The sequence below is a fragment of the Podarcis muralis genome, chromosome 3 (genome assembly GCF_964188315.1).
Source record: "Podarcis muralis chromosome 3, rPodMur119.hap1.1, whole genome shotgun sequence".
Classification (NCBI taxonomy): Eukaryota; Metazoa; Chordata; class Lepidosauria; order Squamata; family Lacertidae; genus Podarcis; species Podarcis muralis.
This window is the reverse complement of record NC_135657.1, coordinates 67,519,722-67,547,518: the sequence shown is the minus strand read 5'-3', so window position 1 is coordinate 67,547,518 and position 27,797 is coordinate 67,519,722. Positions and strand designations below refer to the sequence as shown.

The following is a 27,797-nucleotide window of genomic DNA, read 5'->3' as shown; positions in this document are numbered from 1 at the left end:
TTAAAAGTTTTGTTTAAAGGAATACTTATTCACTCAAAATTTATTGTTTAAAACATTTAAACAATCCAGACTCTTAACATATGCTGCAAACCCCCTTTCTTTAGAAGGTGTTTCATATTAGAAAATCTTAAGTAGATTTATATATTTCATTTACCTGAACAGCATCATAATACATCTGCATGCCTTCTTCATCTGTCTTGTCTGACATTAGCCATGCCTTCAGCAAATATTCATAAAAGCTATCTCCAAGCCCTCCAATTGACACATGATCTGAAAACAAACAAACAGAAAAGCACTCTAAACTAATTTTACCTTCAATTTAAGTGTCTGTACACTCCCCACCTAATTTTAAAGATGAACTGTAAAATAACTCTTTGCACAGTAAAGCCCAAAACCCAAGAAATTATTTTAATTTGTAACCCTGTGCACACTTATCTAGGTGTAATTGCCATTGAACAAAGTGAGGCTGACTTCCAAGAAGATATGCAAAGGATTGGGCTGCAAGCCATTCTTCAGAATAAAAGTGCTCTACAAACAACACTTTTTGATAAGCTGATTATATATAAATCCAATCACTCTGCATTGTATTACTTCAAAATATAGTGCTCTGCGAGCATGAAAGAATGTCAAGCATTTGGCCCATTTAGCTGCACTCTACCCCTAACATAAAGTTTAAAAGCCCTCCCATTCAACCTGATTTGATGAACTCATTCTATTCTTTCTATTCTATAGGTGGGACTGACAGATGGTTCAAATGCAATGCATATCATCATCTCGGTTGTCGGAGTGCAAATATCCAGAGATGTAGTGATCAGGTGGGATTGCTATGAGGAATTATAACAGATATAGAGTAAGCCATCTGTGTCAGCAATGAAAGCATTGCGTTGACTGGGTTTAAATTATTTTGATATGATTTTTGATCAATCTACACCTCTGCATCTCTGGCCCTTTTGACCCTACTGCCCATTTCTCTCCCCTCACATGTCACGTACACAGCAGCACAGCAGTTGCTTCGCCAGGCAGGCATCCTGGGCCATAAAGATTGTGGGCAAGCTTATTTGAAGCAGCTCTCTAATGTATATTAATCTTAGGATGTTAATCTTAGGGCCAGGAAACAGATCTCACATGAAGGTGATATTGATTGCTATCCTCCTGGCCATCCTCCTTATCATGTGTACTGATTGTTTATGACCTCCGGGGTTGCCAGATACTCTTCTTTGTAGTTCTCAACTTATTTACCACCCCTTTGTAGTTCTCAACTTATTTACCCCAAAATATATGCATGCTAATTAGTGTTGTAGTGTAACTTTTTCCCCACGTGGGGTTTGATCAAATGCTCAGAGGAAATATGATTGGTTCTTACGAGCACTGTGTAAAAGATTCTTTTGCTAATAAAATGGCCTGGTGAGGGGTGTGGTTGACACACTTTTCTCCGAGAGCCTTGCTGGTCAAAGCCTCGTGTCATGATTTTTAATCAGGGTCCAATCCTTCCTTCACTTTGCAAACGCAACATCGGTTTAAAAAGGTGAACCAGTCTAATTTTAGGTTTGATTTTAAGTCATGTTGTTTGATTTTGCAAGTTGATTCTCCTTTAGGTTAAATTATTGAACCTTTCAAATGAATATTTCTAGGATGATGCGATACATTTTATGCTTTCTTGCTTTTTCCAGATCATAGTGCATCTACCTCCTCTAAAGTGGCTAAATATTGTGCTGCTGCATGTAAATTAGTCACCAGGAACTAATTGTAGCAAACACCATTTTGTTTTCTGTGTCTGGTGCTTTTATAGTATGATACAGTTACTAGTGATTTTATTGTTAGGGCTATCTATTTTGTTTTGGTTGATATTATTTTATATTTTTGCAAAAAAAAATCTGGTCATTGACCATAATGACAGATTTCCTAAATGTCAGTCATTGCTATGACTTCAATCAGAGCAAAACAGTGAAAGGAAGAATAAAGTGAGCAGGAAGAATAAAGTGAGTGAAAGGAAGAATAAAGCTAATGAGCAGAATACTGCTGGAACAATGGACCAGAAATTTATTTATATTAAATGAAATCTGGAAAATTGAGGATTATGTCTATTCTGGGAGGGATGGGGGGCAGCTTTCCCTTTCACACCTATACCAAATATCCTGAAAAGAAGTCTATTTAACTTCATGAAGTTCTTCCTTTCCAAATTATGCCTTCAAAATGGAAAGGACAGACATGCTTGTTTACTCTTTAAGGCTTTAAACCAAACAAGTAATCTGGCCTACTTTTTCCTATTAAAGGTTTCACCTTTACAGTGTGCATCTTTAACTATCAGCCTGTGACCTGGTATTTAGTTTTCTGAAATGTTACCTTTGCTATCCATTTCCAAAGAAATGTTCTGTGATGGCAAGATAGAATTACGAAGAACTAACAAAACAGAACACTTTTTTTTAAAGTAAAGAAATACCTCATTAATTACACGAGTGTCCACAATACAAAGAAGAAAGAAGCTTTTCTCAGAAGAATGAGTGCACTCTCTGTGATGGAAGGTTGATCTCTGAATAGCAGCATTTAAATGACCTTTGCAGTTTCCTAAATGAATTACCTCAGAAACTCTTGACATTTGCAGACTAAATAGCACAAGCAGAGTCTCATCAATAATAAGTCCTGCTATTATATCCATTATTGCTAGAGACAAATCTAATTGACCCATGACGCTGAAAATCACTTTCAATTTGCAACTGAAGTAACAAAGGCTAAATAAATGTACAGGAACAATAGCAATAAAATAGTTCGGAACTATAGTACTGCTAGTCTAATTGTAGTAGAAAATATTCTGCCTCACAGTGGCTATTGTTGTAGTCTCAATATTCTCTAAGGCCCAGTGTCAACATTTTGGTGGTATTTAGTAAAAGGTAGGGTGTACACCAGATTCAGCCAAAGCCGAAAGTCCAAACTGAATCAGGTTGATTTGTGTCCTGCCTAGAGTGGGTAGAAGCAGCAACGAATCACTACAGGGCAAATGGGCTTGTCCCAAAAATATTTGTACAGATCTAGGCCAATCTGTAGCTCCAAACAGTCTCACAGAAAGCCAGGCCAATGATTCAATTATTAATTACAATACCATATAAGAATTCTAGTGTGGAGAGAAGGGGATCTGGAGGAAGGCTAGCATGATCTCCTCCTACCAAACATGTGCTAATCACAGGCTTATAGGGATGAGCTGGACTTTGCTTCATGCATGCTGCGGGGCTACCTAGAAGGCTCCTGGTGTGTATGAGAAGTCTTAAAATGAGAAACACTTTTGGAAGTCCTGTCTCTTATAAAGCACTTGATGTGTCTGGTTGCATTTCTTCAGCTTGTGTTTGTTTTCTCTCATTTGTCAAACAACCCCAGTTCCCTCGTTTGTTTGTTTTGAAATGTTTGCTGTTTTATTTTTTATTTTATTATCTTCTCATTGCTAAGAATATTGCATTTTGATTATCCATTGCCAACCACAAACTACAAGAAGGATCTAGCTTGTGTTTTGTAGCCTAGAGGTGTTTTACCTTTTTATCTCTACAGTGGTACCTTGGTTCTCAAACGCTGAAAACCTGGAAGTAAGTGTTCCTGTTTTCGAATGTTTTTCAGAAGCTGAACGTCTGATGCAGCTGTCAGCTATTGTTTCCGGTGCACCTGTACCAATCAGAAGCTGTGTCTTGGTTTTCGAACATTTCGGAAGTCAAATGGACTTTCGGAATGGATTAAATTTGGTTTTTTTGTTTTTGCTATTTATTTTGCGTTTTTGTTTTTAAGGCTTTTTCGGTTAATTTGTTTTTGTGACTGTGTGGAACCCAGTTCAGCTACTGATTGATTGTGTGACTGCGGAATGACTATAATCAGTGCAGGTAAGAATTTTTTTTTTTTTTTTATCATCTACAATACAGTCTTATTTATTTTATAGTACAGTACATTGATTATTGCTTTCATTTTATAGATCAATGGTCTCGTTAGATAGTAAAATTCATGTTAAATTGCTGTTTTAGGAGTCGCTTTTAAAAGTCTGGAACAGATCAATCCGTTTTGCATTACTTTCTATGGGAAAGAGCACCTTGGTTTTGTAATGCTTTGGTTTTGTAAAGGACTTCCGGAACGGATTAAGTTGGAGAACCAAGGTACCACTGTATTTGCCATCCAGCCAAACCTTGTGGCCACAGCCTACTGAATGCAATATTATCATAATTTATCAGCAAACACAGGAGCGTGAGAAATGACATGATTGAGCACTGAGTCTATTTTTTTAATTACTTTTTTTGAAAAGCAAATTTTAAAGGTGTACAGCACAAAAAGACCTGCAGCTCTCTATCTGCAACTAGGCAGTTACTCCCCTCTAGAGAGGTTACCATGCCCCCAGTTTGCATGTTTCTATGTCAAAAAAGCAAGTTATTGTAGCTTTTATTCTGCAATGCCAGGCAATGTGATTTTGGAAATTTGTAAAATAAGACAGAGCCTGATCCAGATTTACAACCAGAGCAACAAATCAAATAAACGTGTCTGCAATAACACTTTATGAATTTTGAAATTTTGTATCGGTAAATCTTTTGTTAAATATTTATAATTAACAAATAAAATAGATACATGTGCTCTCAAGACTGCTGCATTTGTAACGAACTGTGTCCAAAAGAATTGTCCCATTCACAAAACGAGTCCCACCTGCACAAGATAATTTCCCCTCTCTCTTCTCCCCCATGCAACCCCCCTTTCTTTTCTGAGTGTTCCCAAATCCCTCCAGAGGAGATGGGAGAGGGAGGGGAGACTCATTGTGCTTGCATGAACAGGACAACTTTGCTATAACCACTTATAAATTATGAAAATGCATTTCTATTTCCTGAAAACAAAACTATCATAATTATTTTGGTTCAGAGTATGTTTAGTATACATTTTATAAACAAACACAAATAATGAAGGGACAAAGAAAAGCCACATTGACAATATAGTTCAAGTAGCTTTTTAAGAAGTCTTTTAAACGTTTTGTTTTTAAACAAAATAACTGAAATGTGTGCATACCTGTAGAAGAGCAGGTTCGTACAGTGTGTGCAAAAGCAGGGAAAACCCTACGAGCAAGACTTCTCAGAAAGCAAGAGAAAAGAGGAGCAAGGCTTCCCCAAAATGGGGCAGTTTTGTGCAGAAAGAGACTAACAGTTATGTGCAGAAAGAAGACTTCCCTTTACATACCGCTAGTGAAAATGATATACTTACGTTGACCCCACTGACCACTACTCGGATTTAGGTAATTAGGATAAAGACCTTCTGGCTTATCCAATCGTTTTAAAACTTTTCTAATGTTCATAACCTATGTCAAATAACAAAAACAATTATGGTGTTTCATATGCACATTTTTTGGTGTATTTTACATAAAGAATTTATTCTTTGCAAAAAGAAAAGAAATGTATGACTATTCAAACTTAAGGGAAGCAACTCTTTCAAGAGTACTGGATTATATTCTAACTAAACTTCTGCTGACAGTCTCATGAGCAGAATTTTGCTTTTGGGACACATTCCACAGTGAAAAGGAAGGAGGAAAGAGGAAATGCTTTTGCCAATCTTTCCTTCCCACTGCTGCCCCTTGAAAATCTGCTGGAAAATCATGAGAAGCAACAAAATGGGAAGAGGAGATTGACAAAAATGCTGCCCCGCCCATACTCCAACCAGACCTTCTGCAGGATTCCAGTTGCCTATATAAACAGAAGCAACTCTTCCATTTACAGATGAGTTGTTAGGATTCAAGCCATCATTTTATACTGGCTTGCACTCTCCCCCTGTCCCACTCTCACACACAGCCCATACTGGGATGGACATTGTCCAGAGCTATTTTGTGTAGCTAATTAATGACTTCTTGCTAGATTAGTGTTGAACATTAGCTGAAAAGTAATCTGGTTCCGTAACTCCTCAATATATGTTTGAGAACCTATGGCTGCATTTAAACTTGGGTATTCAGTAACTATAGTTAAAAAATGCAAATAACCTGTGCACAAGCTGCTTGCTGTCCTAGCAATCCTGTTTTGCTGCTCCTTGAGTTGAGCAAGGAAACAAACCACAAACTGGTTGGCTTAGCATTATATCCAAACCAGCCGTTTGTTTCACTCTCTAAACCCGAAGCCAAGGTTTGTTCTTAGTTGCAGATTGTGGTTTGGAGAGAGAGAGGGAGAGAGAGAAGCAAACCAAGAGTGCTGCTTTGGACTAAGCAGCCCTGTGTGGTTTGTTTCCCTGATCCTGAAGTGGAAGAGCCTGGGCTGGACGAACAGGCTAATTTGTTAACTGCTTATCATTATATACAAATGAAGCATAAGAATGCAGACTGTATTAGGGGCAATTATGGGTTGTGTTCCATGTTGGGCTATTACAAATGTTTCATCTGAGCAGCTATATCAGCTTGCCAGGCGGAAGGGTGTCCATCCCCCCATGTGCTACTCTAGGGGATCATCCAACCACTTCAGAGCCAATTTCATGGGTGCAGGGGGCACACAAGGGGAGGCCTTACTGCAAAAGCAGCTACACAGGGCTTCCTCTGATGGGGTGAAATATACCTAATAAGCCCTATGTTTTTAATCCCACACTCAAGTTAGCTGGAAAACATTTCTTTTGAATCAACACCTAAAACAGACTGTTGTGCCATAACAGGCAAGCACAACATGATTTAGGGATGATTACTACCCGTGAAACTACTAATAAGCTGGATACAAAAAAACCTAATGCAGAGAAAATCCACACACACTTTCTCTCCCTTGTTTGCAGTATAAGGTCAACCTAAGATACGTAAAATGTGTACACTTCTACCATCCTACTATCATAAAACATTTGAAAGAAGTGCCGGAAACCAAATCATTTGTACTCAGAAAAGAAGTTCAGAGGATCCAAAGAACAAAAATGGAGATATTCCCGACAACTGGCAATTGTCACACTTCCAAAAGTGTGATGCAACTACTGGCAAAAACTCTTAACTGACCTTTTCAGCAAACACTGGATTTCCAGATAAGTGGCTTAGATGCATAAATTCCAAATGCAGAGTTCCAAATTCCGCCAAAATACTGCTTCCTCCTGAAGCCCAGGGCCAGTTGCGACCAATGCCACTAAAAAGGAAAAAAAGTGATGTGAGATTGAGAAATAAAAGTTACATCATAAACTACGTAGTAGCTTGACAAGAAACATAAAAGCCCTGAATACTAAATGCTAAACGCAATAAAAAGCCCCTAATACGCAGTCTCTTATTTAATCACATTTGCATCTCTTCAATGTTCACATGTACTTTGCTTTTATTTCCTGTTAACGCTGTTAAGCAGTCAGAGCAGCACTTCCTTTGGAGTATGCCTAGTTCACAATACTTAGAAGAGCTGCATTACCAAATCATTTTTATGTGAACCTGAATACCCTCCAAAGAGTGCTGTTCACCTAAATTAGCTATTTGTAACTATAGGATGGAGCCAAAATAAAATGTATTATTCAGTTCCTTTTCAATATTAGCACATTTAACCTATCTGCACTGCTTTGGTACTATTGCAAGTTGAGAGGATGCCCAATTTAGCAATAAGCTCGTTATACACAGACCATGAAGGAGAAGGCTTAGAGATACTAGCCCTTCCCAAGCAGATCTTCTCTTTCCTCCAGAGTACCATACATTACTGTCACATGTTTCCTTGAGTGAACTTGTCTAACAGCCTCAATCCTATGAAATAAGCCCAAATTAGTTCAAAGGTGCTTATGCCCAATGGACGTTGACTCCTTGTGACACTTGGCCAGCTTTATGCGATGAAAACTGAACCAGCATCCATCCTTGGTATTCTCTTCCAGCTCTTGCATGGAACTTACTAGTCTGTCATCTCAGGCTAGTTATGCTCATGAATCAGTTATCCACGTGAGTGAACTCTTGACGTGACTACAACTGATGCGCAACCCGTATTTCTTTTCTTCAAAGGTGTCTAAAACTATGATGGCAAAAAATCCATGTAGTTTATTTTCAAAATAGAAAGTTGTATAAAAATGGAGTCTCTTTTCAAAACTTTAAACCACAATATTATACTTCATGCTATACCTGATACAAAGCATGGGCTGTTAAACAAAGCCTTGACCTTCCAGTGAAATAGAAACCAAATATTACATTAAAAAGCTTTCTGTGTGAATCTTCTGTTACTTATTTTACATTGTGGTTAACAATAAGAACTTCCAAAATAGAAAGCACCAAGGATTTCTAGGTCCACAAGTTCAATACACGATGCGTTTACTTTGAAATTTCTGATGAAAGCAATAAGGCAACCTCTTTCAAGAGTCAGCTGAACAAAATGGAATTCAGTTTTTGAGGCCTTGGGCAAAACTTGATATAAAAATGATCCTGGCCAAGACACTATTTTGCAACAAAACAAATATTCTCAATATGCTTATATTATCATGTACATCCTTGCATGAAAGTAAATCAGACCTGGCTATGGCAATGGACTCTATATAGGGGTACCTTTGCAGACTGCAGGAAGCTTCAACCAGTCCAGAATGGAGCAGCAAGAATGTTAGTGGGAGCTCACCCCTGGATCAGGCTACACCTATCCTGTGACAACTGCACTGGTTACATATTTATTTTCATGTACAAGTCAAAATATCAGAGATGGTTTTTAAAACCCCAAATGGCTCTGGCTTAAGATATCTGATGGAATGCCTTCGCCTGTGTGTTGCTAAGCTATGGGAGAGACTCCCATCCATCAGGGAGACTTATTTTACTGTGGAGATAGCAAGGCCTTCTCAGTGGGCAGCCCCCACATTGTGCAACATGTTGTCTGCTGAAGCCTAGGTTGTTCATTCTCTTGTTTTCCATGGGTTTGTGAAGATGCTTTTCTTTCAGCTGGCTTTTGCTGATGGACTATCAGAAGAGACAGTTTTATCTCTGCTTCCTGTTTCTTTTCAGCTGTTCTTGAATGCATTTTGCCTTTACCGGGGCTTTAATGTGAATCTGATCTATTTGTTGTAAACCATCTTAAATTATGTGTATAAGTGTTTTTAAAAATCTGATCTCAATAAATATAAATTACAGTAGAAGAACTGGTAGCAAGAGATTTAGTCTGCAATCCTGTGCATGTTTCCTAAGACTATGGCCCACTGAATACAGTAGGACAGCTAGGTAAAATATGCATGGGACTGAACTTTTAGCTATGTATATTTTCATAGCTGCTTATGATTTATTATTCTCTCTCAACAAAATGGAGATACATCAACACCGCTCCGTGCCTACTTGGAAACCCGAAGAAAAATGTGCAGCACTTCATGTCTGGGATTTATTTTACTTTCATCACCATGAGATAAGTTCAAGAAACTAATAACTATTTTTTATGCATAGGTTGAAATAAAGATAGCAAACTCAACTGTCAAAGAGATGAAAATACCAGAGGGACAGAAACAAAGATCTGCACTTTCTTCCTGCCAGAGGGGCATTCATTAAAATTCTTCAGGTATTTATGCTTTCAAAGTATGTGGGCTTAAATTCAGGGATTTTTTGTAACAAATTACAGGAATAGTGCTGCTGAAGAGTTTCAGATAATCAGTTGGAGCCAAGGTGTATGAAGCACGTCAAATGTGGGGCAGGCATGGGTAATTTCAGCCAGTAGCAGAAATATGCATTTAAAAAAATAAATAATACTGTATTTACATACATTTCATAAACATTTAGCTACTTTGGTGTAACAACTGAATGGAAAAGAATAGTTATGGAGTTTCTCCAACATGGCTTTATTTGAATATTTCACCTGCAGTTGTAGGCAAATCTGCAGGAATCAACAGAAACTATAAATTATTTCTTGCCCTACATATACATTTAGGTTGCAATTAAATGCACATTTACCTCAAGTAAGTTCCACTGAACTCAGTAAATGAGAACATCCAATCTTTGTTCCATGCATGAATGAGGAAATGCAGTAGTGCAGTGGGGGGGGCGGGGGGAAGGAAGGGTGTAGCCCTGGGTACAAATTTCTGAGGGGGTACAATCAGGCACCATCACCACCAGCTCCCTCATCAAGGCCGGAGCTGTGGGGAGGCAAACCGTGCACAGGGCGGGCCTTCAGGGCTGGGGCAGCACCTTCTTTTCCTCATGGCTGGCAAAGGGACACTTGTGCATGCTCCGCCCCTGGGATAGCCAAGAGGGAGGGATGAAGAAAGCACTGCCAGAGCCATGTGCGTTGCCCAGAGAACCTCGCTGCAGGGACAGGAGGACGAGGTTACACAGCGAAGCTCCTGGCTTCACGTTTCTCTGCCTTATCTCTGCCCTCAGGTTGGGGCTAGTTTGCAAGGAGATTCCCTTGATTGGATGCTGGCCGGCGAAGGGACTGACTGCTGCCCAGTCCACTAGGGGGCACAACACTTGCCCCGCCCAAGGCACTGGCAACCCATGCTACACCCCTGAAGAAATGTGCATGTGTTTGAGAAAGATAGGAGGAGCAAACCATAGCTTTTCCTATCTTTCTCATACACTTGCCCTAACACATCCCTTCAGTAAAAAGCCGTAAGCTGTTTGGTCTCTTACTGTGGCGTGAACCCAAGTACCTCAGATGTACAGATGGCTGATTTAGATCTTTATAGTCATCCTTGGCTTACTGTTTTGTGTGTAATGCATCTGTTTATATAGGAATGAATAAACATGTCGGACAAAAAAATCCTGTTTTTAAATATGATTAGTCAGTCTTTTCCTAGATTAGCACAATAGTTATTCCATTCAAGAAGCAGGTAAAGGTAAAGGTAAAGGTACCCCTGCCCGTACGGGCCAGTCTTGCCAGACTCTGGGGTTGTGCGCCCATCTCACTTAAGAGGCCGGGGGCCAGCGCTGTCCGCAGACACTTCCGGGTCACGTGGCCAGCGTGACAAAGCTGCATCTGGCGAGCCAGCGCAACACACGGAACGCCGTTTACCTTCCCGCTAGTAAGCGGTCCCTATTTATCTACTTGCACCCGAAGGTGCTTTCGAACTGCTAGGTTGGCAGGCGCTGGGACCGAGTGATGGGAGCGCACCCCGCCGCGGGGATTCGAACCGCCAACCTTTCGATCGGCAAATCCTAGGCGCTGAGGCTTTAACCCACAGCGCCACCCGCGTCCCTAAGAAGCAGGTACATGAAGGCAATTTAATTATTGAAAAATCCAGATCCGAGTGCATTTTAAGTACGTACATACTTCTTTAGGTATTGAGTTTATAGCTTAGTTCCTCATTAGGAAGTACATTCCAGCTTCTGTAAATCTCAAACATACTTTTTATCATCTTTCAGAATACACTTATGTAGCACTGATTAATAAAGGCAAACAATACAAGTTTCCCATTGCTTTATGTGCTAAGGGTTTGATTAATCATTCTTCCTAGAGTTTCACACATAGCAGGGGGGAATAAAATATAAGAAAGCTGTAAGATTATATGTAACAGTGAGAGCCAGCCTTAAAGCAGTTCCCTAAAGCAAAAGCAAGCTGAACACTAAATCAGAGAACCATGAATATGAATCTATTATTCTATGAGCCATGTGATGATAATAAATTATCTCTGAAAAAGAAATCTGTTAGATCTAAATCCCCCTACAACAGCATCTTGTATAATAGGGAGATTCAGTACCAGAACCACTCCAAAGCCGCAGGGAAGTCAAATAGATTAAAAGGCAATTCATTCAACATAGCTGTTGGCATTGGGAAGACAGGTCAGTAACACAGCCCTACTGACTTCTACTGTCAACAGTTTGTACAACCCTTCCAAGTAGCAAAGAAACCTGAAAACAGACTGAATATAAGGGTGATCCCTAACAAAGTCACAGTGTGTAGTGTGTTCCCATTCAGTATTCCTGCTAGTGATTTCCTTTTCAGCATAAGCCATTCAATTCCCCTTCCTGTTTTGAATTCTACCCTCCACCCCTCAGTCGGTCACCATTCTGTGCCCTCTGAGCATGCTCACTCCTCATTGAGTGGTTTGTGTTCTCTTCTGAAGGTTTTTTCTTAAAACAATAAATAAAAACAAATCTGGTACTTCAACAAGCCTTGAGTTCCCTCAAGTCTGTCTATTTTCGCCATGTCACACACTTTGAGAAGGAGGGTGCAATTAGTATATATTGATTTAAAAATTGCAATAAAAAGAAGAGTAAATATTTGCACTGTCCTTGCATCAAGCTGACTCTCATGCACAATTTGTACAATTTGCTATTGTATGATAGAATAAAAAGATGACCAACACAAGAGCATGGGTGTGCATAAAAAAAATACACTAGTTAGTTAATTAATTTACCATTTGCCAGTTGAAGTAAATTAAGAAAGGAATTGAAATAATTAAGTTGCACCAATTTTAGAAAGTCTCAATGTGAAATTCAGGCATATTAACTTTAAACCTAGAATACTGTGGCTTCACTACCTCCTTACAAATATTCAGAGTAGACTTTGAGAAGACTGGACTTCTATTCAACTGAGACCACAAAAGTTGTTTCAGTTTGCAGAATGTCTGCAAATTGCAACAAATGAGGAAAATGAGAGAGCAATTATGTGTCATCTCGTGTTATGTATTCACACAAGCCAGGAGCCTAAAAGGTAAGATAATACAGAAAATTGTCACCTGATTGTCCATCCCAATAAATAAAGGGCAAACAGAAGCTATTCCTTGTTTTTACCTTTTGATATTTAACAATGCCCAAGGAATTCCTGTTGGCGTGTTAAAGGCTGGAAGCAGTTTCTCTCCTAGTTCTACTGCTTTCTTCCGAAATACCTGTAAAATTAAAATCAGCAATAGTCAGACAAATCAAGAAACAATAAACTCTAATTCACCTGGAGCTGTGGAACTCTCCCAGGTCAGAGTCCAACACATGGTAAGTAGGATTTGGAATACTTCATGGACACTTTCCCATAACAAATTGAGTTAGAAGCTTTGTTCTAATTTTTAAGTGAAAGCTGAACATTTTTGGAAAGGATCCTGGAAAATCCATTCATTTATGAGACTTGTAGACCCCAGAACAGATTACATATATGAAAAACAAAATAGAATAAAAATTGAACATAAAAAATCCATAACTCCAACAAAGAAAAAATAATTTCACACTTCCTCTTTTTATCAAGCCATAAAAATTATGTCCAACATACAACTCTATTCTTCATTCAGACAATCATGCATTTTATTATTTAGTTCCCAATTTATAAACCCACCCTTCACATAGTGATCCCTGGGAGGCATACAACATAAAATCAAACTTAATCAAGCTAATCCGATTTACCACCAATGATTCACACATTTATTTGCATGTGCTCTAGTGGCCATCCTTCAAACCCATTCAATAGACAAGTGGCAGTCCATCACCACATCAGGGTACTGGTTCTAGACAAGACTTGCCAATTTCATTCATGTGCACAGGTAGTTTTTTCAAGAATGCTGGTAACTAAACTGAGTGGATCTGACAGTTCACCCACTTGAATCCGTTGCCTCTAATCTATGTCTCTGTTCACCAGCACTTAAAGATGAAAGGAGAACGATGAATAACATTGGCACAAAGCAGAGTTAGGAACAGAAAACACTTCATATGTCCAGATTTTGCTCGCATTACAAAAAATGACTATTGCAATTTGCTAATTAGGTTTTGTTATCTTATGAGAAGAGGAGCAAAAACCCAGTGGAAAAAAGTTTAATTCAGCTAACAGTAAAACTTCTGTTAGCAGAATGGGGAAGGAAGCACTTTTCAGCTACTCCCTCTCTCTCTGCAATCCGCCATGTCTCCCTAAATCTGCTCTGAAGGACTGGGAGGATGATCTGGAGTAAATTTAGAGAGAGGTTGATGAAAGGGGGAATAGCTGAAAACTGCTTCCTTCCCCATTCTGCTAACAGACGCCTTACCTATCTGAACGACACAAACGGATTATAAACCTAAGGAAAGATTTTTTTTTTAAATGTAACTAAAATTCCCTGTAAAAACACAGAGAAGAAAAATGAAAAATGTAGACAGGGCACAGAGTTTGCAGATAACTCAATGCACATGAAAGTCATTGCTCTAAATAAAATTCTATATATGAATCTGCAGCCTTCTGCTGGTTGAAGGACTGGTTTTTGTTGGAGAACACTGATGTCCTAGATCTGGAAGGGTTTGACAATGCCTTTGGTTGGCATGCATATTTGTGGTACAACAAGGTTAAAGCTCACAAATTGTTTAAAAACCATATTGTCAGAAAAGCATTATTCATGGTCTGGATGAAATACAAGGACTTGCTAGAGGGCAAGACCCCGAGGTGGCTATCACCGATGGAGGCCAAGGCTCGAAAAAGACCTAACATGGAGGCCTACTGGCCAAAATATTGGGAAATAATTGAAAAAATTGGAGACAATTGGAGGCTGCAGAGCCAGGAGAAACTAAAAAATAAGGTGCGAGACTGGTTACATTATGCTCAAATTCAAGAGGTGTTTAAAATAGATAAAAAAGTTGGTTTCCAGGTGGAAAAATCGAAATTAGAGACGGAACTGTTAGAACCAAAGACTAAGATACTTTCTAGAATGTACAACTTGCTGCTTAAATGGAATACACAGGATGAGACAGTAAAATCTGCCATGATAAAGTGGGCGCAGGACATTGGGCATAACATTATGTTTGAGGACTGGGAAAGGTTATGGAACACCGGAATGAAATTCACGGCATGTAATGCCTTGAAGGAAAACATTATGAAAATGATATACCGGTGGTACATGACCCCAGTCAAGCTTGCTAAGATATACCATTTGTCTGACAATAAATGCTGGAAATGTAAGGAGGCTGAAGGGACATTCTTTCACCTCTGGTGGACCTGCCCAAAAGTGAAGGCCTTCTGGGAAATGATACACAATGAGCTAAAAAAGGTATTTAGGCATACCTTTCCCAAGAAACCAGAGGCCTTCCTCCTGGGCATGGTGGACCAGAAAGTGTTAAAGAAGGATAGAACTTTGTTTATGTATGCTACTACAGCAGCAAGAATTCTCATCGCAAAGCACTGGAAGACACCAGATTTACCCACGCTGGAAGAATGGCAGACGCAGTTGATGGACTACATGGAACTGGCTGAAATGAGTGGCAGAATCCGTGATTTGGGAGAAGAAATAATGGAGGAGGACTGGAAAAAATTTAAGGACTATTTGCAAAAACATTATAAGTTGTATGAATGTTAAGAATGTGTACGATTTGGAAATTTTTGCTTCAGCAACTTGAATAGGTGAATTGGAAATTAAGCTATAAGAAAGATGAGGCAGACAACATGAAGTAACCATGCTATGTTTATTTATAGGGTACAAATAACTGAGATACAGTATTTTAAATGTGGAAACATAGTATTTGAAAGATACAGTAAGACATGAAATAAGGTAACAAATTGCTGATGTTACAATTGCAAGGAACGCAGAATTCGGAAGATGTGGGGAAGTCCAATTGGAAGTGTCAAAGTATTTTGGAAAGTTGGAATTTATGTATACTTTCTTTTTCTTACTTTTACTTTCTACTTTTTATTCTGTAAACTTTTGAATATCTGAAAGAAAACTTAATGAAATATTTATAAAAAAAATAAAAATAAAATTCTTATCTACATATTACTTGAAAAGAACCTCAGTCTGGAGGAGACACTGAAAGTTCCAGGAAGTGCCCTGTAAGTTTTCGTACTCGGTTACATACACAATCTTTTGCCTGATCAACCTTTAATCTCTTAGCAGAACAAAACTCTACATCTAATTGGTCAATACTTGTTTTGTTGGCTTCAGAACATCAGGGACTGAAATCTTTAGCTGATCTAAGGTCAATTCATGACAAACAGAAAAACATTTATTCCAACGAAACAAAAATGCAGGTTCAGTGTCACAAAAATTGAATTATCTAGGACTGCACAAACAATTGACAAATCCTGAATCAAGAACCGAAGCAGAGTCACTTCAAAAAGGTTTGTCTGAAGTGGATCTCTACAAAGCACTATGGGAATTCTGATGTTTAATCACAGCAAACTGAGTCTCCAAAAAATTCTCCTCTAGTTTGTCATAGAAGAAAAATGCCAGAGCTGGGAGAGGGACATGTCTTTTGTGACAGACAGGTCTAGCTTTTAATCAGAGGATATCATTTTACCAGGGCTGTCCAATCACCTAGTTTTTGTCTTTTCTGTGCTTTGTCAATTCTTTGTGCTCTGCCAGTGGTGACTGCTTGGAAAACACTGAACATTAAAGCCCTTCTGCCTTTGTGCCACATGCCAAAAATATCCACTCCTATCAAATCAGCTTTGTGCTTAGTTTCTGTGACTTTTGGTGCCAACTGAGCACAACACAAGCCTGAAGCTGTTTCTTTCATTCATCATAACTCCCTAGCCACAACACTCAACGTCCTGAAATTTTGCAAGTTACTTTCCTAGGGAAACCTCTACAATGTACAACATCTTCATAATAAAATTGTTGCCCTACAGTAAAGTGCCCGCCAGCTCAGGTGTAACACCCACCCACCAAGAATATAGGTATGGTTAATCCAACAAGCTATATGGCGATGCCCCAAAGTGGTATCAGACGCAAAGTCTGGCAAATCACTTCAATCTCTTCTCCCAAAGCAGTAGAAGACAGAAGGGAAGGGGGAACGGCAACACACAATAGGGATTCACACACACGCCATGCAAAGGAAAAGCAGGCAAGAAAGGAAAGGAACAAGCCAGCAGTAAAGATGGTGGACAGGAATAAAGTTGGGAAACAAAACAAAATGGTGACTGGTAAAAGACTAAGTTGAGGAGGAAAAAACAACAACCAACCCTCAATCATACCAACCAAACAGACAAAAACACTCTGGAAAACACATCATGCCACACACCACTCATATAAAGAATAATTAGAAAAAATAAGCTTTAAAGAGACAGAGGAAACACCTGAGGAGAAATCAGTAACATGAGCCAGAGAAGATGTGTACAGCTTTCGTCAAAGGCATATTGGGAGCAGTTGTCCTGCCTTTCAACCACTAGGTGGGGCCATAGACCCAACCCGATAGCCTTGTTACCACAATGTGAAATCTGCAAAGGCTGTGTTGCAGAACTGCTACAGCTATCCTTCTGAAATTTGGCAGGATTCATCCACTTAGAAGGGATCAAATGTTGCTCTTTTCCAAACCAATGAAGTGGGGTCCAAACCGAATCTTGTGGTTTATACACACCCCTAGCATTTTCTTCAGTTTCAATAAGCTGGTAAGGTAAGTAAATAATGTCCAAATTCAATGCTCTAAACTGTTGCATCTTTTAAGTAGCAATCCAATTGGGTATGCAGGTGTTAAAAGTTAATTGGAATGTCATTTTCCTACTGTTTTATCTATTAAGTAGTTGAAGTAATTTATTCTTTCAGGGAGACACATGAAAAGGTCTCCATTCTTATAAGCCAAATTACATTTAGGACAAGTCAAATTACTTCGCAATCTCAGAGATCCTAATAAAATATGGCTATAATACTGATAACCACAAAATGGCGTAATGTATGGAACATAAGCAAAGTTTGCTGTGGGACCAGAAAACTGTGGATGTAAAGCGGAGGCTATCAGACAAAGTTGCCTGATGGTGTAAAGTTGGTGAAAGTGTTACCACAAGTAAGATGGAGTCTACAGCACAGCATCAAGAAGGAAATTCAGAGAAACTGAACACCACATTTGCTGCATGGGAAGATTTCCTCTCTCCTTCTATCGTGTGCTGTTCCATTGGTTCTCCCAAGTCCTCACCAAGCAAATTTTGGAGGTGGGGAGCAGTGTGGGGAGTTGACCAGGGAGAAGCCCCATTATGCAAATAGAAGTCCTTGCACAAGGTCTCTGCTGAGGGGACTCATAAGCTGAATCCTGCCCTCAGGGAAAAATAGTTGTGCTGATTTTAGGCAGCATGATACAGCGCAAGCTCACACTGTCTCCCTGCCCTGCTACCACCCTACACTTAAGTACAGGCACCCTAAGAACAGTATCCCAAGACTTCTCAAAGAAAAGCAAAAGAATTCCCATTTTTGTCTTTTCAACTACTGTGTATGTAAGAAAGAAAAAGGGGACACCCACCTTTCTAGACTCTCAAAGTTATTTGCATACTTGTTATGGGGGATGAACTCCTCATTTGGAGTATGTACATACAGGGTAGTTTACAGGAACTTTGGGAGTGAGAGTCTGGGAGTGGCACAGACTCCCGCAAGAGATGATGGACTCTCCTTCCTTGGAGGTTTTTAAGCAGAGGTTGGATGGTCATCTGTCATGGATGCTTGAGCTGAAGTTCCTGCATTGAGGGGTTGGACTAGACGACCCTTGGGTCCCTTCCAACTCTGATTCTATGACTCTCTTGAAGAGCTCAGCGATTAGGTCTTCCCATTCTTGAGACATCCCAGACCCAAGTTGTTAATGGCTTTGAACCCAGCCTGGTAGCGTATGAGGAGGTAGTGCAAGCTTTTGAACACTATGTGCTGGCAGCATTTCTCCAATTAGCCAATCCCTGGTGTGTTGTTGGCTAACTTCCAGTCCTCTAAGCCAAACTTTGGGCTTTAACCTGTTACTCAGTATTATAGATTTAGAGCTACTATTGAAGACCATAAATGATCTTACCTCTTCTCCAGAAAGGTAGTATGCTGAAAGCAGCCCACCAACAAAGCGAATGTTCACTTCAAAAACGGAAACTTCTGCATTCTATGAATACAAATACAATACATTTTTAGGTAAATTATAGTGAATTTTCAACATGAAAAGGAAATACAATGTCTGCAGTAGTCTCCAGTTGTTTCTAGGGTCTGGTTTGCATGACATGGTAAGCCAATTTTGGCAGGCACCTCGAGAGGAGCTTGCAGCTGCTTTGCTCCTCCTGGTGCTTTTAACTCCTGTGCTGCACTGAGCTAAGTCAAGGTTTGGCTGAGCACGTTGTTCGAACCCAAGCTCACGGTGAGGTTCTCTCCTCACTAAACACAAAATGTATCCATGATTTTTTACAAACTTGGCTCCATATCACAGACAGGGAAGTCACTATGAACTCTTTGCCTCCAGGAGGATACACTATCCAAAGATTGAAGCATAATTCTTGCCCAATTTGCATTCAGTGTTTATGCCAGTTTTAAGCTTCAAAATGCAGTATGAAAAAGTTTATATCCAGAAGCAGAAATAAAACGATGCTTCACAAAGACAGAAATATCAGTTAAATTCTAAGAAAATGTATTTCTTGTTTCCACAATGAAGGAAATAGTTCACCTAAGGAAGAGTTTAACAGACTACTAAAATCATTTGAACCTCACACCCTTACCATGTCCACAGCACTACGTTTTTGTTTTAAATAACCTCCTAAGAATAGGATTATTGGCAAAAGCTCTTTGTGAATCATACCTCTATGGGACAAACACATTTTCAGGATGTTGTTATTATTCCCTGTCTTTCCAGAGAAGACAGTTCTTCCTAGATTCTTTATGCCCATTTCTTTGTTGCAAATAGTTACACCATTTTCCAACAATTAATATATCATGTATTGCTTGTTACACTATTCACATGATCGTGATCTTGACTGGGACTCTGCAGTGGTTTCTCATCCAAATTCCCCCATCTCCTATTTGCCCCTGAATGGACTGTCTGCTATAAACATCACTGCCAGGAGCAGGAGCAGCCACAGAATAACTTCTTGGTGGAGAACTGGCAGCTGTAGGCGATTCTTCTGTTTAGTACTCTATGGAGCTGATTTTCATCCAGAAAGCAAAATTAAGCACTTAAAAACAACAGCCTGTGCTTAACATGTAGTTAGGCCATTAATTACTGCCTAGCTTATGCCAATTTTTTTATAACAAGGCAAAAACTTTGCATACAGCTACAGCTCTCTTTATTAGTATATTAATTCCATAACATGATAAATTTTGTTTTAAATGTGGAGAGAAAAGATATCACAAAAACTTAAAACTTTTTATCATATATTACTCAACTTTCTCTCATACAATCTAAGGATACTATCATTTTAAATTATAGCCCTAAATAAACCTTGCAGATTTGCTGAAGCTAACAACTGTACAAACCATAGCATTTCTAGAGTACGTTACACAATCCACTGAGGCATGTGGAACAAATGAAGCAAGAGATTGTAGTCAGCGTAGACATGAAAGCTCTGTATTTAATAGGAGAGCTATCCTTAAGCTCATTATGGCAAGCTAGCATCACCCTGGGAAAACATGTGGATGAGAGAGATTTGAAGAGAAGCTGAAGAGGCTTTACTTAACTTCTAGGAAACCAGTCTGCATTTGAATGGGAATGTGGGGAAGAAGACAATGAGGAGTCTTATTCAAGCCTGTATCAGATTTCCCTATGAGCAGATAATGAAGTCTCAAATCAAAGATGGTGGGGGGCACTTAAAATATTCTCTCCCCTCTCGCAAGCTTCAGAAAACTATCAAGATATATCATGTGTAAATGTAAGAAATAAAATATCTGATGAATGCAGTTGAAAATCAGTATGCCATATGTGATGATGAAGATGAAAAATGTAACACAGGGATCATGGATTTTAACACTAATTGTCTGTCAGCAACCTGTTTCTATAGCAAGTATACCATAAAGGTCAGGAAAGAGAAATAATGCACTGTATTCTTCCATGTATAACACGCCTCCATGTATAAGATGCCCCCTATTTTGGGAGACTCCAAATTGAGAAAGTGGGGGGGGGGATATTGTATCCGTGTACAAGACGACCCACAATTTTGAACATAATTTTTGGACATAATTTGTATAAAAGTTGGGAGGAGCAGATCTAGAATCAGGAAGTGGCAGGGGAATATGAAGACTTCCTTCCAATATGTCTTTTTAGTGGGGGAAGGGGGAAGAATATGTACTAGCTCACTGAACTGAAAGTTGCAGAGCAAGCCTTTTCTAAAAGTTGCTGGGTCAGATGTGGATTTTCAACTCCAGTCAAGTCAGCACTGGCTATTACCAGGGTCAGATTTGGTAATATGGCCCCCTGATTGAATAGTTGCCCAGATGTTGGCAAACTACCAGCTGTAAGGTCTGTTTATGCTATACTAAGATCACCTTTGTTCTTTTAAAATCAGATAATTCAGGAGTGAACTTATTTACTCTCTACCTTCTGCAGAACTCTAAGTTCAGAATTTGAAAGCTCTGCCATCACACATTCTTCATCTCCCTTAATCAGGCTTCCTCAACCTCAGCCCTCCAGATATTTTGAGACTGCAATTCCCATCATCCCTGAGCACTGGTCCTGCTAGCTAGGGATCATGGGAGTTGTAGGCCAAAAACATCTGGGGGACCGAGTTTGAGGAAGCCTGTCCTTAATCATTGGATTCTTCCACCCATTTGTCTATTTTGTTGTTCATTAGAAGTTTCTTTCTTTGAGTAAGCCCAATTACTATCATTATTATCAATTACATTTATTAGATGCTATTTGTTGCCGCAGGCGACTCAAAGTGACTTTACATAAAAAAGAAATAATAAATTTAAAGTTTATCACAAAGGAAGTTAGAATTCTATGTCCCAAACAGCATCACTTTGTGTTTACACATACTACATTTTCCCTGGTACTGCTTTTGGAGCTCTTCATGGTCTGCTTGGAATTTTCTATCCTGTATACTGTCTTCCACAAGTTTTGCTATCTCACCAATTACCCTTGCCTCCAGTTTTCACACTAAATGCTGTTAGTCTTAGTACAGAACATTGAAGCACTCAATTTTTATGACTTTATTCCATTTTTAGCTATCCTCTGGTTCCTGTTTATTAACTAGTTGATCCCTATTTATAACATAGGCATGCCACTGTTTGTGAATTAATTTCATTAAATCTTGCATGAAATTACTCCCATTTATTAGGAAGGATTAAAACTAAAAATGTATTTAGTTAGATATTCCTTTGGTAACATCATCACAATATGCAGCAAAGGCTAGATTTAAATACATAAAGATTTCTGGGAAACATCAAGGTAATTATAAATACCAATTCCACAATGACCTGACAAACAATACCTTGGCAGAAAGATTTTTCTTTCAGTGAGACATGCAGGAAACAGATAAATGGAAAGGTGCTGCTGCTTATAATTTTGTGTTTGAATGGGATTTCCTGAAATTTTAATTGCTATATGCTGAGAAAAATTGAGGTGATACAGCCTCTTTTCAACTTTAAGAATAGGGGGCAGATTATTAATTGCTGCCTAGGTGTAACAAAATATTGTTCACATTCTAGCATTACATTCAGATCCTCTCTAGAACAGCCCATGGGGTGGGAAAACACAATTACTACAGAAATATGACACCCAGGTTTGCAGCTCTTGGGACAGAGGTAGTTATGAAGGTCTTTTAAAGTAACTGTCTACCTAACATATGTTTTCTAAGTAAGAACACAGTTTAACTAGCATTTAAATTTTATTTTATAATATACACCTCCCACAATTACCTTTTAAAAAGATTCTTACTAAAGGATTTTACATTTTAAATAGGTAGTAAAGCAAAATGACATACTGGAAGTCCCATTTGAATTGTGCTAATTAGCTAAAGATTTAAAGTTTAAAGCTCTGTCTCATTTGAAGAGAAAAAGAACTGTCATAAGGGTGAGATAAGTAACTTGCTTAGAATGAAACTTGCCTAGGCCTGTTCTGGGTTTGAAACCCATGTTGGGCAAAAGATTCCTGGATTGCAAGGGGCTGGACTAGATGACACTTGTGGTGCCCTCCATCTCTACAGTACTATGATTCTCTTCTGAGGACTGCTAAAAAAACCCAGTATCTCTGAACATTCTTCAAGTCAGGGTTGTTGCTATGTGTGCAAGCAGTAGAAAAAGAACACAATACTCACCACATTGAAATCCAGATTTTTCTCTACCCATTCTTTAGCTTCTTTAAATTCATCTTTCATTTCCATGATGTACAGTGTATCCAAGGCATCGACAATTGTTGCTCCTTGAATATTACCTGAAAAGGGCCAGCACTGTAATTAATGATAAGCTTTTTTTTGCTGCTCTATCAAGAAATATTTATAAAGCAGACAAAGATCGTAATAACTTTCAGGGTTCTCAGTCTACACTAAGTACAGTAGAGTTGCAGATATTATGAAGGGAAAATCCTGACAGTAACTGGATTTTTAAATTTGCTTTAGTGTCCTATTCTATGGCACTGAAAATCTGATGCACACTTGTGCGCTATGGTCTAGTTGTCTGCAGTTGTGAAACTAAATTTCTTGTCAACAGGCCTACAAATCAAATATCAGTCCATAAATAATAAAATACTTCATTTTGTAGAAAGCTTATGATTGAAACAGAATATGTTGAATAATAACTATGATCCCTGAATTAAGAGCACTATTTGGGATTCTTTCCTATCCTGCTATACTACCTGAACACCATCCTTTTGTTCACACAGCCCCCTGCAAGCATGCGACATTTCTTCACACTCCATATTCCTCAAATAATACATTTTGGATTCTGTGCCTCAGTTCTATTATCCTCCAGGCCCTGTCTATAAGATGCTCTTATTCTGTTACAGAATATAATGATATTGCGTCTCACCATGATGAGAAGGTTGGGTGCAAGAAAGGTGGTAGTTTGTTAGGTTTTTATTTTTTAAAAAAATCTCAGCATTTCTATTCTGAATCACATCATTTTAGCTATTTCTCCTCTACCTGGCCCCTCAGTTAACACAAGTCTTTCTTGTAACAGTGCATTTGTTATTCATTAACTACTGAAATGTTATAGCTGTGTACAACGACAAATATTTTACAGAAAAAGATATGAGATATCTTGCAAACAATGCAAGAACATTAGCATGTAAAGAAAATGTAAGCAATTCTTTTGGCGAACAACTTCTGAATGGGCCGCAACAGGCAATTGCAAAATCATATAAGTGTCTTGAAACAACACACATCAGTGTGAATGTCCTTTCTGTAAAACCAGCAATAAAAGCACAAATAATAAGCTGAACCACACGTCCCACACCAACATATGACTCTCCATTCACTAAGAACAGTAAGAGAAAGTGAAAGGCATACCCCATCTTTTAAAAGGTTTGAATGCATGAACTTGAAAACTGGCTGAATTCTCAAGTGCTCAATTCTAAAGTAGAAAGAAAGCATAACACTTGCCTACAGGGAGATTGCACGCTCTGATTCATGAGTCAACCAATGTGGCACCTGGAAGCACCCATAGAGGCCTTCCCTGCCACCTGCAGCATCCCCTCCCCATGCTCTATGATGATGCTGGGAACAATTGCTGATCTGAATTGTCTGCTTTCAGCATAACTTTAGTTGTATCTCCATGGCCATCAAAGAAAATGCAGTGAATTTCACCCATCTAACAAAGAACATCAAATTCCTGAGCCAGGGATTTCAGAACTTTTTCTTAGGCCCTCTTGACTGCAAGTCTCTTTTCTTCAGTGATCAAGCTGGCATCCATAAAGGCAGCTGTGGCAAGCAGGCCAATACCATATCTGATGCTCTGCATACCAACATTATGCATTTCTATGATGTACTCTGCACTCTGCCTTTTTATCAGAAGTGGAAGGTGTATTTGGTTTTTCTAACGTCAATTCATAACTTCCATCATTTCCATCTTGGTCATCATCTCTGTGTTATTCATTTTCATCAGCACAGAAAATTATTTTGTTTGATGGTATTGAATCATCTAATCTACTTCTATGCTTATATTCAACAAGCCTTCTCTCATCTTCTTGCTGCTTCCGCTTGTTTGTTATGCTCAAGCATATGTAATACACTTGTGATTACCGTATTTTTCGTCCCATAGGACGCTCCGTCCCATAGGACGCACCTAGTTTTTTGGGGGGGGATAAAGGAAAAATGTTTTTCCTTTATTCCCCCCCCCCAAAAGCAGGTCGGGGAAACCAAACCAGGTCGAGGAACAGCGGGATGGCGGCGCTGCGCCTCCCTGCTGTCCCCTGAGCTTGTGGGGCTGGCCGATGTCTGCCCGGCGCGAGGGGCGCCCTGCTTCAGGGTGTCCTGCGCGCCGGGCGGAAGGCTGCTATCCGCAGTGTGGGGAGCCTTGCGGGGAACTCCTGCAGGGCTCCCCACACTGTGGATGTCTGTCCGGCGGGCGGCAGGCTGCTATCCGCAGCCTAGACAGCCCTGCGGGGAACTCCTGCAGGGCTCCCCACGCTGCAGATGTCTTCCCGAAGCGCCGGGCGCTCTGCTTTCAGGGCGCCCGACGCTCCGGGAAGCAGGCTGCGGATGTCTTCCTGAAGCCTGGAGAGCGAGAGGGGTCGGTGCGCACCGACCCCTCTCGCTCTCCAAGCTTCAGCGAAAGCCTGCATTCGCCCCATAGGACGCACCCAGATTTCCCCTTCCGTTTTGGAGGGGGAAAAGTGCGTCCTATAGGGCGAAAAATACGGTACTAGATTATCATTTTAATGATTATTATGCAATTTTACACACATTGTTTAAAAAAATGACAAGTTTTAAATTACTGAAAATTCCACAAAATGTTAAAAAGTCAATATTTGTTTGCAAAGTACAAATCAAAACTAAATTACAGTTGTACCTTGGTTCTCGAACGGCTTAGTTGCCGAACAAATCAGCTCCCGTATGCCGCAAACCCAGAAGTAAGTGTTCTGGTTTGCAAATGTTTTTCGGAAGCCGAACGTCTGATGCAGCTTCTGCTTGAGTGCAGGAAGCTCCTGCAGCCAATCAGAAGCCACGCCTTGGTTTTTGAATGGTTTTGGGAGTCAAACAGACTCCCGGAACGGATTAAGTTTGAGAACCAAGGTATATTTATTTAACCAAAATATCTTTTGAATTCCCAATTCATGTTACAACTTTTTAGCAATGCTCATTTTTTGAAATTTAAAGTTGAAAAATTCAGCATACCCTATTATGAGAACCTACAATTTTATTCTCTTATACTACTTGAAGCTGCATCCCTATGTACACTTACAAGGGGGTAACTCCCAATGACTTGCCTCTAATTAAATATGTATTGGATTGGCCTGCATGTTTATTCCAAGTGTGAGATAGTATAATCCCAAATCAAACACCACTGCTATTGGTTTTTCTGTGTTAGATAACATGGCTTGCAGTCAAGCGGTGGGAACTAGCCCTGGATGTTTACAGGGAAATAAATGCATTATCAAGTGGTACTACTCACAACACTCCAGCAATTTAGTTTAGTTTAGTTATATTGTGAAGACAAATATCATGTTTTTATTCCTATACTTTAACCATCTTTAACCAACATTCCTCTGTGAAACAAACTCAGAAAAGCCTTCCAAGACAAATATGCTACTTGACATGACATCATTTAGAGGACAAAATAGGGTAATGCAATTTAATAGCATGAACAGGATAAAGTTATTTGATTTACCAATAAATCCTGGAACTAGTTATGCTGCCAGAAGAATTGTTATTGGATTTAAAATAGTTTATCTTATTAAATCAGCATAAGCTATAAATACAAACTTCAGTGTATGGCTCCAGCAGGACAATTTACCCACTGAAATAGCATGTTTCTTAAGTCTCTAAAAGCAGGACACACTGAATTGTGATGCTTAGCATCTGCAGAAGAACCTTGGATCAGAGTTTTAAGTATGCCATGTCATATATATATATATATATATATATATATATATATATATATATGTGTGTGTGTGTGTGTGTGTGTGTGTACTGCACAATATAATGAAGCAGGTAGACATCAAGGGGAGGGGAGGGTAGGTTAGCAGTTCTCACAAGGATGTTTGCCTGACCTGTGATTTGCAACAGACTAGCAACAAATTGTCAGAGTAAAAGCATTACATTTCATGGCCTTACAGGAAAGTACTAAGAGAGAGGCTGTATTCAATGGCCTGCAGCTTGAGCCTCCAATATAAAAAGAACTTTAATCTAAATTCTCAAATCTGCTTATATTTTAGAAAGAACTTCTTTGTTGCTGCCTTTTTTCCTGCTATTGTTTTATATCCAGTACCTCATCACTTAAGCCATTAGGACCTGAAACAAATTAGCTCATACAGGGTTTGCTATACATTTGCTACTTACTATAACCCAAACTAAACTTGTAAAAAAATGATGTTTGTTCATACTATTGGTACTAGATTTACCTATACAGTCATATCTTGGTTTTCGAACAGAATGCGTTCTGGAAGTCCACCGGACGTTCAGCTTCCAAGGCAAAGTTCGCAAACCAGAACACTTACTTCCGGCTTTGCGACATTTGAGTTCCAAGTTGTTCATGAACTAAGCTGTTCGAAACCCAAGGTACGACAATAGTTTTTTTCTTTGTATGAAGAAGATGTATGCAATGTGAACTAAGGCTAAGTTTAAAACTTTGTTTTTCAAGAGCAGACAGTCTCACAGAGTGCATAGCAGTGATCTTCACATCTGCGTGCACACAGAAGTAAATCAATTTATACATATGTCATACAACATGTAGATCTAAACTGTAATAAAAATTAAGGTTATAAAAAGAGAAAGACCAGCAAAAATAACTTTAGAAGTAAAAATATCATAGTCCTATCTCATAACTCTGACAAAGGATTTAAAAATTCTCATCTGTTTGCTATTTCATTGTTCAAACTGTGCCCACTCATGTTTGAACCTGCTCATTCTGTAACTTGTTGAACCCAGATACACCAAGTAATTTTACTCAAAACTGTTATTTCCTATGATTTAATACACCATTCTTTCAGGTGGGGAATTTCCCCACCCTGTGACCACACACAGTATTTTGCATATAGTATCCTTGCAGAAATCAAAATTTTAGATTACCAATGCATGGACCACTGTGGCTAGATTATCTTTGCCCAGGAATAGACATAGTGGGCATACCAACCAAAGCTAGCTCCTGAAGTCAGTTGAGCCTCTAGTAATGAAGATGAATGACTACATTCTGACTACAAGCTTGGTCCTTCAGAAGGAATA

At 39.2% G+C, this 27,797-nt stretch overlaps 1 protein-coding gene across 1 annotated transcript in view; it reads right to left on the bottom strand.

Annotated features, from left to right (window-relative positions):
* The window catches only part of MAN1A1 (mannosidase alpha class 1A member 1), a 61,262-nt gene that overhangs the window by 18,880 nt on the left and 14,585 nt on the right, over positions 1 to 27,797 (bottom strand). Inside the window, exons 3-8 of the mRNA XM_028723286.2 lie at positions 22,737 to 22,852; positions 18,524 to 18,604; positions 12,614 to 12,708; positions 6,959 to 7,082; positions 5,212 to 5,305; positions 155 to 270 (exon numbers count right to left, since the gene is read on the bottom strand). Coding sequence (XP_028579119.2) covers positions 155 to 270; positions 5,212 to 5,305; positions 6,959 to 7,082; positions 12,614 to 12,708; positions 18,524 to 18,604; positions 22,737 to 22,852 — 626 coding nt within the window. The remainder of the gene's footprint in view (positions 1 to 154; positions 271 to 5,211; positions 5,306 to 6,958; positions 7,083 to 12,613; positions 12,709 to 18,523; positions 18,605 to 22,736; positions 22,853 to 27,797) is intronic.